Raw genomic sequence first — 12,962 nt, 5'->3', positions numbered from 1 at the left:
AAATGAGTAAAGATTTTAACAGCTTCATCTATGTGTAATGATAAAACCTGAGTTAGTCGGAACATTATGCAGTATATTAAAAATAAATAAATAAATAAAGGAAAATGATGGATCAGGGAAGCCTGGGTAATATTTGGTCTCTCCACTGCAGATGATTCCTCTTTCTAATAACTAAAGGATACCATATACTAATTTCTGCTCTCCTAATGAACCATAAACTATCATACTTTAATATTTCCATATTTTCTCTATTCTCAACTTGAAAATAGAGAAATCTCAACTCATACTTTATGTTTCCACCAAACGTAAATCCATAATTACTTGCTTAATAGGAGTATTATACTACGTATTACTTTATATAGAGGGAGTATATATGGACACCAACTATAAAAGGTATTTAGAGAAAGTTTGTAAAAAAATATATAAAGAAATGGATAAAATATAATTTCACATAACGGAATATAGAAACTAATTTTAGAAACAAATGGAGTAGAAAATAAAAATTAAAGTTATTTCATAGGCACAGTACACTTGCAACCAAACTATCTGACCTCAACCCATTTTTCAACTTATATAAGCTCTTATTTCAGAAGTGCACTATTACAACCAAACTATTTGACTTCACTGAGTACTCCTGTCCCAAAATCATTCTAATTTACCTCAGGCCATTTTGCCGAAATGTAAATCGAGTAGTTCTGTCCCAAAATCGCTTTAGAAGACATAAGACCATCAGTCTTGAATTCCAAGTTGTCTTGCAGTAAATCAACACCAACACCATCAATTATTAAGTTTACTTTTACAATCAGCGAGGAATTCTGAGGCACACAAACCAAAGATTTTGACAACGGCAATGAACCATCTTTTTCAAGGTAGTTTATAAGATCATCTAAACCTTTCTCAAATAGAACACTTTGATAATATTTCATATCATAATTAGTTGAGTATTCATGGTTGCTATAACGAGCAACAATAGTTCCATAAAACTTGGTGGGTAAGTTCAAAGCATTATCATTACCTTTAACCAAAACCTTCACTTTAGCTTGTACTCCACCATAAATAACTATATAATGCGCTGCTACAAATCCATGATTCCCTCGAATAAGAGAACATATCCGTTTGTTATACCATGAGTCGGACAAGTGGACTACCCACCGGGTATGTCCTTCAATAAACACAGTACCCTCAACATCTTTGAGGTCAACAAAAATGCCAAAATCGTCCAGAGCTGAAAATCCATGACCACGACAAAATTGGACCTCGATTTTGTCAAAACAAATCTGAGGGGAACACTGATCTCTTTTGAACAAATTACAGCGGCCATGACCTTCAACACTGATACTTCCCTATAGCTTGAAGGGAGGCTTCAAATCATTGCTACCAACACCAACTGAAAACACCTCCACTAGCGGCGTGGGGCTAATGTACATAGGTGTCTGCGGCAACCTGGTAGTAAAAAATCAGTCCCTCTTATAGAGAAAATTTTAAAGGCAATAAAGTATAAAATAAGAGGTGGTTATAAGAAGCGGTATGAGTTGCTGGCATGCTGAAAAGGGAGGTGTGGGTGTGGAGAGCTATAGTCATGGTTTTGTTATTTGAATTTTAAAAATAGTAATCCACCACCCCTTCCTCCTTCGGTCCTCCCTCAATCACCATCTCCTCTCCCCCTCTTCCTTCTCTTTATTTTGTCACCAAATATAATAGATAAGGGTAATAACAGTCCTTAAAACATATATGACTAATCTCTAAACAAAACACTAGTGGCATGAGAACCTAAGAAACCAACAAAAGAGAGAGCAACCTACCTAAAGACTGATGAGGGTTGTGGATCATCAGGAAACTGCAGAGAGAACAAACATCGAAAGTCAATTGAGTATAAAACTACTAATAACCAAGTAAAAGAACAAAAACAAAACAAAAAACAAATACCCACTGCCTTTTAACCAGTTCCTCGAGCTTGCTCTCTTCATTCCCAGGGGTTAACACTTGATTCAAATTTCGTTTCAGATCAGTTCCTCTATAACGTTGCTCATATGCATCACCCCATTTTACTCGCACTCGAATACGCCCATTTTCTCCCACTATATCCTTCTTTATTTGGCTGCAGTCGTCAGATGAAAATCCTAAGACCCCATCAACTAATCTGCTTCCATCGTTAAACTTGAAATCCACATGGATTTTAAGGGGAAAGTTCGAAGAAGCTGGCACAGCAACCATACATCTTGATAACTCAATAAAATTTCTAGACATCACCCGTACACATTGACTATGTGGCTTATTTAAAAGTATACTTGAAATAGTAGTATTGTCTCCATAGGAGCCACTGCCAGGAAAATCGGTGTGTGCAGCAACAGTTCCATAAATATCAGCAACATCATCGCTATTTTCATATCCAGAACTATCATAATCTGCAAGATCAACACTATATTCATCGGGATCATAGTCTATTGTATCATAATCATCATTCTTGCTGAAAAATACCACATCCACAGAAGCTGTCAATGCATACGGGAAAGTGGCATAATGTATGGTCACAAACCCGGCCTGACCTACAACATCTTTAGCCCCATGTCCTGAGTAAAAGGTTTCCTTATAGTTGAAACTCAAATTTCCAATTGCAATGGCAGCATTGTTTCGCGCCCTGTCCCTTAGATCCACCTCAATAGTGACATATTCATGGGGTATAATGACACAACCATCCTTAAGTCCAATTAAGGACAAATAACGACTGTAGCCAGCACTATTCGGCTTAATTAACTCAGGGTCGTAGTGTTTTCGATTGTAAAGATATACAACATGACCTAATCCATTAGTAGCCTTAATAGTACCATATATTTCACAAGAATCACAATCAGAGCGCTTAGTATTCACGCTAACAGAGAACACCTCGAATAAGGGAGTAGTATTCATAGCATAATTAGGCATACCATCATCACCAAACAATTGATATTTGGATAAGCCCCTCTGTACATACTTCTTATCTGTTTTGTTATTCACCTCCATATCTGTAAATTTAGTAGCACTATGAAAATACTAATCTTATCTAATTGAAAGCAAGAACAAGGGTTTTGCTTAAATTTTAGATACGACAACAAAACTAATTTAGTAATAGGGTTCTGCAACACATTAGCAACCAAATTTGATTCAATTTTTCAAATTACGCACGAAAAAAGCATATGAATTAAGAGAGAAAATGTTGTAATTTAATAGACCCATCCTGACAATTAAATTAGCGAAAAAACCCTAGAATAATAAACAAAAACCAAAAATTAATAAAAACCATCTTACCTCGTACGCTGCTACAATGGATGATAGAACTTTCAGAAATCGCTTCAGTGGAAAAACTGGAGTCCGCTTCGTTAGGAAACTGAGGACAAATAAGGAGGACAATAGGTCTATACTCTATATTACTCTGTTCGATTGTTCCCCTTTTCTTTTGAAAACATAATTCTATTTGACTGTGTTTTGTACTTTATAACTAATAAAAAATATATTTGTGTGATATATTGTTAGATTCTTCACAATATATATTTTTAAAATATCAAATTTTCATAATTCTTGCTTATCAGTAATTAAAGATATTAATTTTTCTCAAAAAAAAATTATAGATATTAATAATTGAATTTAACATTTAAATTAGGAGTCTTCAAAAAAAAACATTTAAATTAGAAAAAAATAGATTTAATAATCTCAATTTTGAAGCATTTGCTTTTAATATCTAAATTTGGATTATTATTTAATAATTCAAAATTTTTTGGGTATTTACTTTTAATAGTCCTAACTCCCAAGTAATCGTTAACCTGTTAGAGCAACTCCAATGGTTGTAACTAGAGACTTGCTTGCAATTTAGAAAATATTATAGATATTAGCTTGACCATTAAATTAAATCTAAAAAAATTATTGGATCAAAAAAAAATCTAAAAAATTAAATAAGCTTGCCAAAAAGATAGGTTGAATAACAAATTAAGGCTCAATTAAATCACAAACCTGAGTCTAACCATTGAAGCACAAATTAGATACAAAAGAAATTAGCTTAAATTTTATGTGGAATAACAAACTGATTTGCTAATTAGCTTACATTAGAATTGCTCTTCAAGAGGTTTTTTTTTTTTTTTTAAATAGACACGTCTCACCGTGTGATTAATATAAAACACTTTAAAGATAAACATTTTAAAAAAAAGAATAGTCCACAACCGACCTTGGCTTTCATCTAGTCTATTAAGTATTACTAAAACAGAAGTTGCTGACGTCACTGTGGCCCACGTGTCCCTCTCTCAATGAAAATTTTCCCGCCTGAATGCAATGATGATGTCATCTCTCTTTTTTTTTTTTTTTTTTTTGAAGAGTTATATATTTAACATTTTTGAAATTTATATATTAGAATCTTCTACATTACAACTAAAACATATCAATTCATCTTAGGAAATTGAAACAATTTTAAATAGAACACTAATAAATGACCTCCTACATTGAACTATGAATTAGATAACGTTGAACAGATATTATATCATAATTTTGATGAAAATATCAAAATTTTAAATTACAAAATATAGTACAAATTAAAAATAGGTTTTATATAAGCCGTGCATTGCACGGGTTCTAACCTAGTTATTTACTATAATAGAATCTACCTTTTTGAATGACAACGGTTATATAATGTGTTTATAATTCATCGGTAATATCGAGTAGTTACAAATCAGTAGCATTAACAACGTCAGGTTGATACAATGTTCTTCAATGAAACTCCAAGCTCATTAAAATTTGTTATTCTGGCTCCTTTAATAAGCTAATAATTCTTGGCACCAACTGAATTATTACTTTGTATCTCAACTCAAAATTTGGTTTGATTATGTCAAAATCTTCATCATTATTTACCTAATGCATTCCAAACCAATTTCTAAGTTATTGTTTTACGATAAACTATAACCCTTTTGGTGAACTTCCAAAAACCCACCAAACGTTTAACCGGTATAGTTATTCTAAACGTTATTGTATCAAACGTTTGGGAGTTCACCAAACGTTTGGTGGCTTTTTAACCGGTGTATCAATCAATACTATATACTAAAAGACACACCAGCGATGGCACATGTCATCTCCTGGTGTGTCCTTAACTATTTTTTTAAAAAAAAAAATTAAAAAAATTAATTAATTAAGGAAACAAATCATTTAAAATAAAAAGATTTCACAACTCTTTCTAAAAAAAATTTAGGCAATTATAAACAAAAAATTATACTCTTAAAATAATTTGTGACCTATTTTAAAATAAGAAAAAGTTTTTTTTTTTTTTTTGTCTACTTTTTTTAGTGGTATATTAGATGTTTCAATTAAAAAATGCAAATATCAAATCAACCTATCACATAATTTGCTATTCATCGACTAATTTATAATAATACTTATTAACCAATAATCTATAAGTATAAATATAACTATTGATCACCGTGCATGGCACGGGATCTAACCTAGTATATATATATATATATATATATATATATATATATATATATATATATATATATATATATATATATATATATATATATATATATATATATATATATATATATATATATATATATATATATATATATATCACCAAACAGTAGGGTGCAATCAATACTATATACTAAAAGACACACCAGCGATGACACATGTCATCTCCTGGTGTGTCCTTAACTATTTTTTTTAAAAAAAAATTAAAAAAATTAATTAATTAAGGAAATAAATCATTTAAAATAAAAAGATTTCACAACTCTTTCTAAAAAAAATTTAGGCAATTATAAACAAAAAATTATACTCTTAAAATAATTTGTGACCTATTTTAAAATAAGAAAAAGATTTTTATTTTGTCTACTTTTTTTAGTGGTATATTAGATGTTTCAATTAAAAAATGCAAATATCAAATCAACCTATCACATAATTTGTTATTCATCGACTAATTTATAATAATACTTATTAACCAATAATCTATAAGTATAAATATAATTATTGATCACCGTGCATGACACGGGATCTAACCTAGTATATATATGTATATATCACCAAACAGTAGGGTGCAAATAGGAAAATTAAGAGGTCAACGCCAGAAAGTTGTAGTCAATGCCGGAAACGAGGTGTGAGGTTTCTTTAGACAAAAAAATTATCGTGGTTGTTTTTTTTTAACGAAGAATCGTTTAAAAGGTTTTTTCTAGCAAAATGAGGCATTTAAAAGGTTTTTTTTTTTAGGAAAATTTGATTTTAATAATCCAACCTTTCATCGATCTTATTATATTAATCCCACTTTTGATTATATATGATTAATCCCACCTTTACACCCCATTCTATTTCATTAGGCCAAACCGGTCACCTACCTCCAATAGCAAGTTACCTTGCCATGTGTCATACTATGATTCGTCCAAATATTAGGATTTAATTTTTATTTTTCAAATTATTTTCAATCAATAATTATTTTTTATTTTTTTTTAGTTTTCCCCTTTCCTTCCATCTCCATCCTTTTCCTTCACCTTCATCAATGGCTGCTCTCTTCCCCTCCACCACCACCTCCCCCTTCCCTCCCTTATCCTAGCAGCTATTCCCTCCCTTTTTCCAGCAGGCCCCCTCCCCTTACCACCCTTTCCCGGCAGTCCCCCTCCCTTCCCGACTGCCCGTCATCCTCCCTCTTCCCCTCCCCCGTCCCCAACATTTTTCTTCCACCTTTAGATCGAATTTTTGACCACTCCTCCCCCTTCTTATCCCTCTCCATTTCTCCAACCACCTTCCCTCTTCTTGAATTCCCAACCCAAAAACCCCAACCCATAACCCAAAGAAACCCCCAGCCCGATCCCTAACCAAGAAACCCCCCACCCCCTCTCGAAATAAATTAAACCAAAATAGGAGGGGAAGTGCGATTCTACCATAGAAGGGGAAGGGCGCGGGAAGAAGAGGGAGTGGTTGTAAACTGGATGAGTAAGGGTGGCAGGGGGAGGGACGGTCGAGGGTGGCCGGAGAAGGGGGTGGTAGGGGATGCTTTTTATTTTTTTAATCCATTATCTTTGTTAAAAGTTGTAAAAGAAAAAAAAAATTACCTAAAGAATAGGTTATCGGTCACTTTGGCCTAATGAAATAGAATGGGGTGTAGAGGTGGGATTATTTATGTATAATTAGAAGGTAAGATTAATAGAAAAAGACTAGTGAAAGGTTGGATTATTAAAATCAATTTTTTTTTTTTTAAACAAATTTGCCTTTAGTTTGACTTAAAACCTAAATTTTCTCCAATAGTCCAATTTCCGCAACAAAAAAAAAAAAATTAATAATAATAATAATAAAGGGAAAATAAAAAAAAAATCTCAGTTTTCCCTCCAATACCAAAAAACAGCGCATCTCTATTCCTCATTTCATTTTTGTTTCCCCAAATTCTTCCGATTCTCACCTTCTTCAATTCATCTAGAACCCTAATTTTCTCGAATAATTATACCCTAATTTGTTCAATTTCTTCTTCCTTTCACTATACTCTTTTATTACGATTCTTCTTCATTGATTTCTACATAATATACTTTACTCTGTGTGAAATTCCTCACTGTTTCTCGCAATTTCACAATTTCCCCAAATTGCTGGAGTTAGGGTTTCAATAAATGCTGAGATTTTATTGCAATTCCAATTTTATTTGGGGATAATTTCCTTCTGCTTATTATGCTCAGGATAAGCAGAAGTTAACCCTCTTTTTTAGGGTTTTTCTCTCTCCATTGAATTATTACTAGTCATTATTCTTTGACGAATTTTGTTTGATACTATACTTGGTGCTTTCTGATCAGGTTTGGCACATCTTCTACTTACAATCATCTTCTACTTACAATCATAGTGTTTATGGAATATGGATGTTAGTTTAATTTAGTTTAGTTTAATATGGAATATAGTCATTATTTTCATTATTTCTTCCTACGCTTCATTCCTTGGTCCTAATATAAGGCTCTGTTATTTGTAATTAATTGTTTTCTTTCATCCTATTAGTCAGTGGAGAGAGAAGCTAGTTTGTGAACATGAAGCATTGTGCTTTCTTGCTGTTTGTTCTTGTGACATAGTTAAGACTTGAGAGTAACTAAAATATGTCGCTTTACTTGTTTGATATTATGAGCTTACTCATGCAGCGGACAAAAATCATATCAGATTTGCTTATATCTTTTTCAAAAGCTGAGAGAGAAGAAGCAAGGATGAAAGTGCGCCAAGATTCATTGAGACTCGGCAATGTCGGAGTGATAAGGTATGTAATTACTTTCAAGAGATTTTCTTATGTCATTTCCTCTCCTGTGTGCCAAGAAGAATAGTGATCAGTAGATGAGTGTGCACTTTTGATCAATTGGTGTTTAAGATGATTGTGTTCTTAAAGGGCAATTTGTTCAGTGTTGAATGTAGTTCTTGAGAATGAAAATTGAATCATGTTCATGAATTCTGGTGGGTATCTAGCTTGTTAAGTTGCCTTGGAGATATGTAATGAGATCTCTATCACTGAGATGTTCTCTCGTCCAAAAACATGTTGGGATCAGGGCAAATGATATTGTTATTAAAAGAATATTGTCTGATTCCTCCTTTAGGTGTTTGATCTACTTAATAGATTTCCTTGAAAACTAGTCCTTCGCTCCTTCCATTCGATGTGTTGGAGGTCCATAGCTGAGGTTTTATTAATTATGGTTCTGTAGAGCATTAAGTACATGCATTTGTTGACATGATCTCCTATTGAAAAGGTATAACCTGTCAAAGCCTTTATAATTAGGCCTTTTGGGGATGGAACTATAGAGTGTATGCTGTGTTTTTATGGCCTGCTGGCATTCATTATGGGAAAATGTACTTTGACTAAATTAATGGCAGTGCATAGACGTCTTGCTGGAATAGGATATGGAAAATTTTATTTATTGAATATCTTATACATGCTTGAACTTGTTCTATTCTTGTGCGGATGATGCTAGCTGCCTAGCTCTGTGTTGGTTGTAGGGATGCTTGCATACAACATCATAGAACACCAATCCAAGCGTTAATTCCAAAGATAGGGTTGGTTACCTCAACCATGAACCAAGATTTTATCTTCTATACTTGTCAACCATGATTCTCTCCTTCCATTCCTTTCTAGCCAATGTTGTATGCTTTTGCTAACCCAAGTTTTTCATTTCCTTCTTAACTCCTTCCATCCAAGTTACCTTTGGTCTTTCTCTGCCGCTTTTGAAATCCCCTTGATCCCAGCCCTCTACTTACTTTACTGGTGCGCCTTCTAATTGTCTGCCCAAACTAACAATCGTTTTTCCTTTACTTATCCTCAATGTATGCTACTCAACATTCCTTTTGTTATCTTCATTTTATATTATGTTTTTTGATGTGCTCCCACTAGGGGTGAGCAGAATCAAGCAGCCATGAATTGGTCAAAACCGGTTTTTGGGAATTGGAACCAGGGCAAACTGGTACCCAGTTCAATTTCATTGACCAAGTTATTAAAAAACACCTGCTCCACCACCGATTTTCATCACACCACCTCTCTCACCCTCCCACTGAAAACCTATCATATCATCCTAATTCAATTTTCTCTCATAAAAATATTCTAATTGTAAAAATTAAAAAGGGAACAGTAGATATAATTCAATTTTTAAAACCATGCAATTGCATTAGGGAAGAATCGGAAGATAGGAAGCTTAATTAATCCACCCGTATGACTCATTTAATTCTTAATTTTTCTTCAACTCGTAAAACTCACTGATTACTCAAGTCATTAGAGGTTAGAGAGCATCAACAAGGTTTCTAATTTAACCGGTGGCCGACGAGAAGGGAGAAAAACTGAGGAAAATACAAGTGTAGCAACAATTAAAAAAAAAAGTCGTAAAAAACTAAAAGAAAAACCTCTAATCTTCAACACACGCCATCAAAGTGCAAAACCAACAAAAACCCAATAAGTAATTTCATTTCTTTCTCTTTTCCTAATCTTAAATTGTCAATTTTCATTACTAAATACTATCAAAATTTTCAAATCTTCATTTCAATAACTGTGTTTATTAATTTTACAGTGAATGCTGCATTGAAGGCGACCGTCTTTTCCGTCTTCTCAATTCCCTCCAAAGGTAATTTTTGCATTTTCAAGAACCCTAATTGAATATATACGAAAATCGTAATTAGGGTATTTTTTAATTGTATGGGTGATATTAGCACACTTTAAGTTGAATTAAAAGTTTATGACTGATATGATGTTAATTGTAATTATGGAAACAGGGAAATCGAATCAGAATTACAGTCCAATAAAATCTTACCTGAGAAGTTGTGGTTCAAGGTGTGATTTTTACTTATTTAAGACAAAATTGAATATCGTGTAAGGAATATTGTACTGCCTAAGTTTATAAATATGGGATAGCTAATAATTTTAGTGGTATTTGATGTGGACTATTGCAGCAAAACTTTGCTGTTGGGATCAATGAAGTGACGCGACTGCTTGAACGAATGGCTCCATCTAGCGATGATGCTGCCTTCGCTGCTGCTCAAAAAGGATCTGGGGGCCGTCCTCCATGTTCCTCTTTCACTAAACTTCAGGTTTGTTTTTTTCCTGAGCTGCATCATATTATGTTTATGAAACCGTTGTTACGATGTTACCTAGTGAATATGATATGTGAATGAATTAACGCTAGACTTGAAGGGTCATGAAAGGCAATTATTAGACTTGACAATTTGACATGAACATGATTGTTCCTCATAAACTCCATGTAATTTAGTAGATGCCCTTACATGTTACATTATACAACCTGCAAAGAAGTAAAACGTTTTTGCTTCAAGGTTTGTGTATCGGTGTATCCATGCCTAGGATTCTATGCAATTTGGGATGCTAGGGCAGGAAAGTTTGGTTAACTGAATGCTTTGTAAGAGACTTATGTTTGTCTAGATGACTTCTTTATATGGTAATGTGGGAAAAGGAGATCATGCATTAAACAGATTTTTCTGTGCCTATATCTTTTTTAATGCTTAACAGATGAACTTGGCATTTTTTATTTTCAGTACTGGGTAATAATATTACCTTTACTACTGTCACTTCCTTAATCGTGTTCTATAATTTTCTGGAGAAACTGGTTCTAGAAAATAGAACCTGTTTTATTGTTTTGTACAATGTGTACGCTACAGCTTGGTGCGCCTTACATTCCACATACTTAACATGATCTGGTCATGTTTAGCAGTTAGTTTAAGGGCAACCTTCATTGTCATCATCTTGCCTACTGCATGGATTTGGTAAATAAATATCATATTCAAGAAAGCGTGTCCATTCATGTTTACCTCTTCCTTAATTTGTGTTATCAGGCTGTGCTGGTAGCATCAGACTGCAACTCGAGATGGCTCACTAAGCATCTGCCAAGCTTGGCCTCTTCCAGAGACATACCAATTATCCATGTTAAAGATAATAAAGAAGGTTCTCTGAGACTGGGTGAAGTTGTCAAGGTGAAAACAGCTGTTGTTCTTGGAGTTAAGGTATTAGTCCAAGAGATCAAAACTTGACTTTCCTCATTTCCTGACATTTTGCTTGTTACATAGTCATTTATTGAGCTTTGCAAGATCCATTAGCATCGAATGCTTGAAATGCATATCATGGTGATTTTAGAATCCAAGTGATAACAAAAGGGTGTATGATTTGGGAGTAATATAAAATATATGGGGGCGATCAAATCTATGATTTGCATATGAAGTGCATTGCTTGTTGTAAGCATATATAATTCTTTTGTTTATGATTTACGGAGTACAAACTTACTATAATTCTTGTGATAGGTTAAAGGAAGTAGTATCAACCAACTTCTTGAAGAAGTTCTTCATGACAAGTCAATAGAACTGAATGCATAGACTCCACGGCCAATGTGTCTTGTCAATTGTATGCAGATTGGAGACAACTTAATCTCTTGAATCATGTAGGAGACCATGGCCTTTAACACATACATCCAACTAAGAACGCATCATGAGCTCAAACAGCAGCTGCCTCTGCGCAAGGGGTGCAAGGGGCATGTTTTAGCGGGGCTGTAGGAGGCCAATTTTCAAGGATTGGACAACTTTTGTACAAGTTGAGCATGTTTTATGTTGTCTAATTCCTTTAGTCATTCTCAGGAAAAACAAGTATTTGTAAATGTGATTAAATACATTATCCACTGTACTGGGATAGTTTGCTGCCTTGTTAAGGAGGGATAATGGATCATTAGGTCATATAGGGCTTTGGACATTTTAATCCAAAACAGGTGTTGGTCCACCTTTGAGTTTCTTCCTTGCATATTTTCTTATGGACCAAAACACGATGAAATTGGGGTGGAACCCTCAAATGTTGGAATAAAAAGTCCAATGGGCGATTTGGTTCTACTGACTACTTTGTTTAGATTTCTAGGAAATCAACTTGAGTCCATATCAAGTGTGACTTAAATCAAACCTTATTCGAATTCATGATGTGGCTCAAAAATCTAATCTGACAACTCTAAAATTTTACGAAGATTCGGCTGAATAACCCAATGTGAAAATTCTAATTTCAAGTAAATGAGGGAGTCGGAGAGATAATACTTCAATGAAATTGTTAGAAGCATTTTGTCCGAGTTCATTTTCTAATTATCTGTTAACTTTTGAACATTATGAAATCATGTGTATTTGAATACTATTATGTATTAATGCCACTACTATATATGTATTCTGATGTACCATGTACTATTATATTATGTACCTTTTTGTTTCCAATTAGGCCAATGAGCGCAAAAGATGTATTAATATCATAAATTCCTATATAAAGTAGCACATTGTGTTTTTTCACTACTTAAATAAGGGTGCATCATGTTGTATCACATTTCCGAGAATATTATACAACATTAAAGACAAGAGCCTTCGGCAGTGGACGATTAACTCCATGTGAAGTGCAAACACAAGCCAAGAAAAATTAAGGCTAAGCAATAGAGAGATATTCCTCTATTAGTCCATTAACTCATTGTCAAGTGCAAACAAAAGCCAAG

At 33.6% G+C, this 12,962-nt stretch overlaps 2 protein-coding genes across 4 annotated transcripts; one reads left to right on the top strand and one right to left on the bottom strand.

Moving 5' to 3' along the window:
• Positions 1-462: 462 nt before the first annotated feature.
• On the bottom strand, positions 463-3,409 carry LOC110683534. Its single transcript, XM_021859928.1, has 4 exons — positions 3,286-3,409; positions 1,927-3,002; positions 1,803-1,837; positions 463-1,443 (listed from the first exon to the last, which is right to left on the bottom strand). The coding sequence occupies exons 2-4, from the start codon at positions 2,998-3,000 to the stop codon at positions 1,344-1,346; spliced, it is 1,209 nt and encodes a 402-aa protein (XP_021715620.1). The 5' UTR covers positions 3,001-3,002; positions 3,286-3,409; the 3' UTR covers positions 463-1,343.
• Positions 3,410-6,269: 2,860 nt separating this feature from the next.
• LOC110683533 lies at positions 6,270-12,327 on the top strand. 3 transcript variants are annotated; one of them, XM_021859927.1, is made up of 7 exons: positions 6,276-7,140; positions 8,118-8,230; positions 10,017-10,070; positions 10,219-10,276; positions 10,396-10,533; positions 11,290-11,457; positions 11,752-12,327. In XM_021859927.1, the coding sequence occupies exons 2-7, from the start codon at positions 8,181-8,183 to the stop codon at positions 11,821-11,823; spliced, it is 540 nt and encodes a 179-aa protein (XP_021715619.1). In that variant the 5' UTR covers positions 6,276-7,140; positions 8,118-8,180; the 3' UTR covers positions 11,824-12,327. The 3 variants fall into 3 exon arrangements, with proteins under 3 accessions (XP_021715617.1, XP_021715619.1, XP_021715618.1); XM_021859926.1 differs by having other exon boundaries at positions 6,276-7,784; XM_021859925.1 differs by having other exon boundaries at positions 6,270-8,230.
• The last annotated feature ends 635 nt before the right edge of the window (positions 12,328-12,962 follow it).

Source organism: Chenopodium quinoa, unplaced genomic scaffold (assembly GCF_001683475.1).
Source record: "Chenopodium quinoa cultivar QQ74 unplaced genomic scaffold, ASM168347v1, whole genome shotgun sequence".
Taxonomy (NCBI): Eukaryota; Viridiplantae; Streptophyta; class Magnoliopsida; order Caryophyllales; family Amaranthaceae; genus Chenopodium; species Chenopodium quinoa.
Note: the sequence above shows the minus strand (reverse complement) of the source record. Positions and strands in the feature narration are given on the sequence as shown.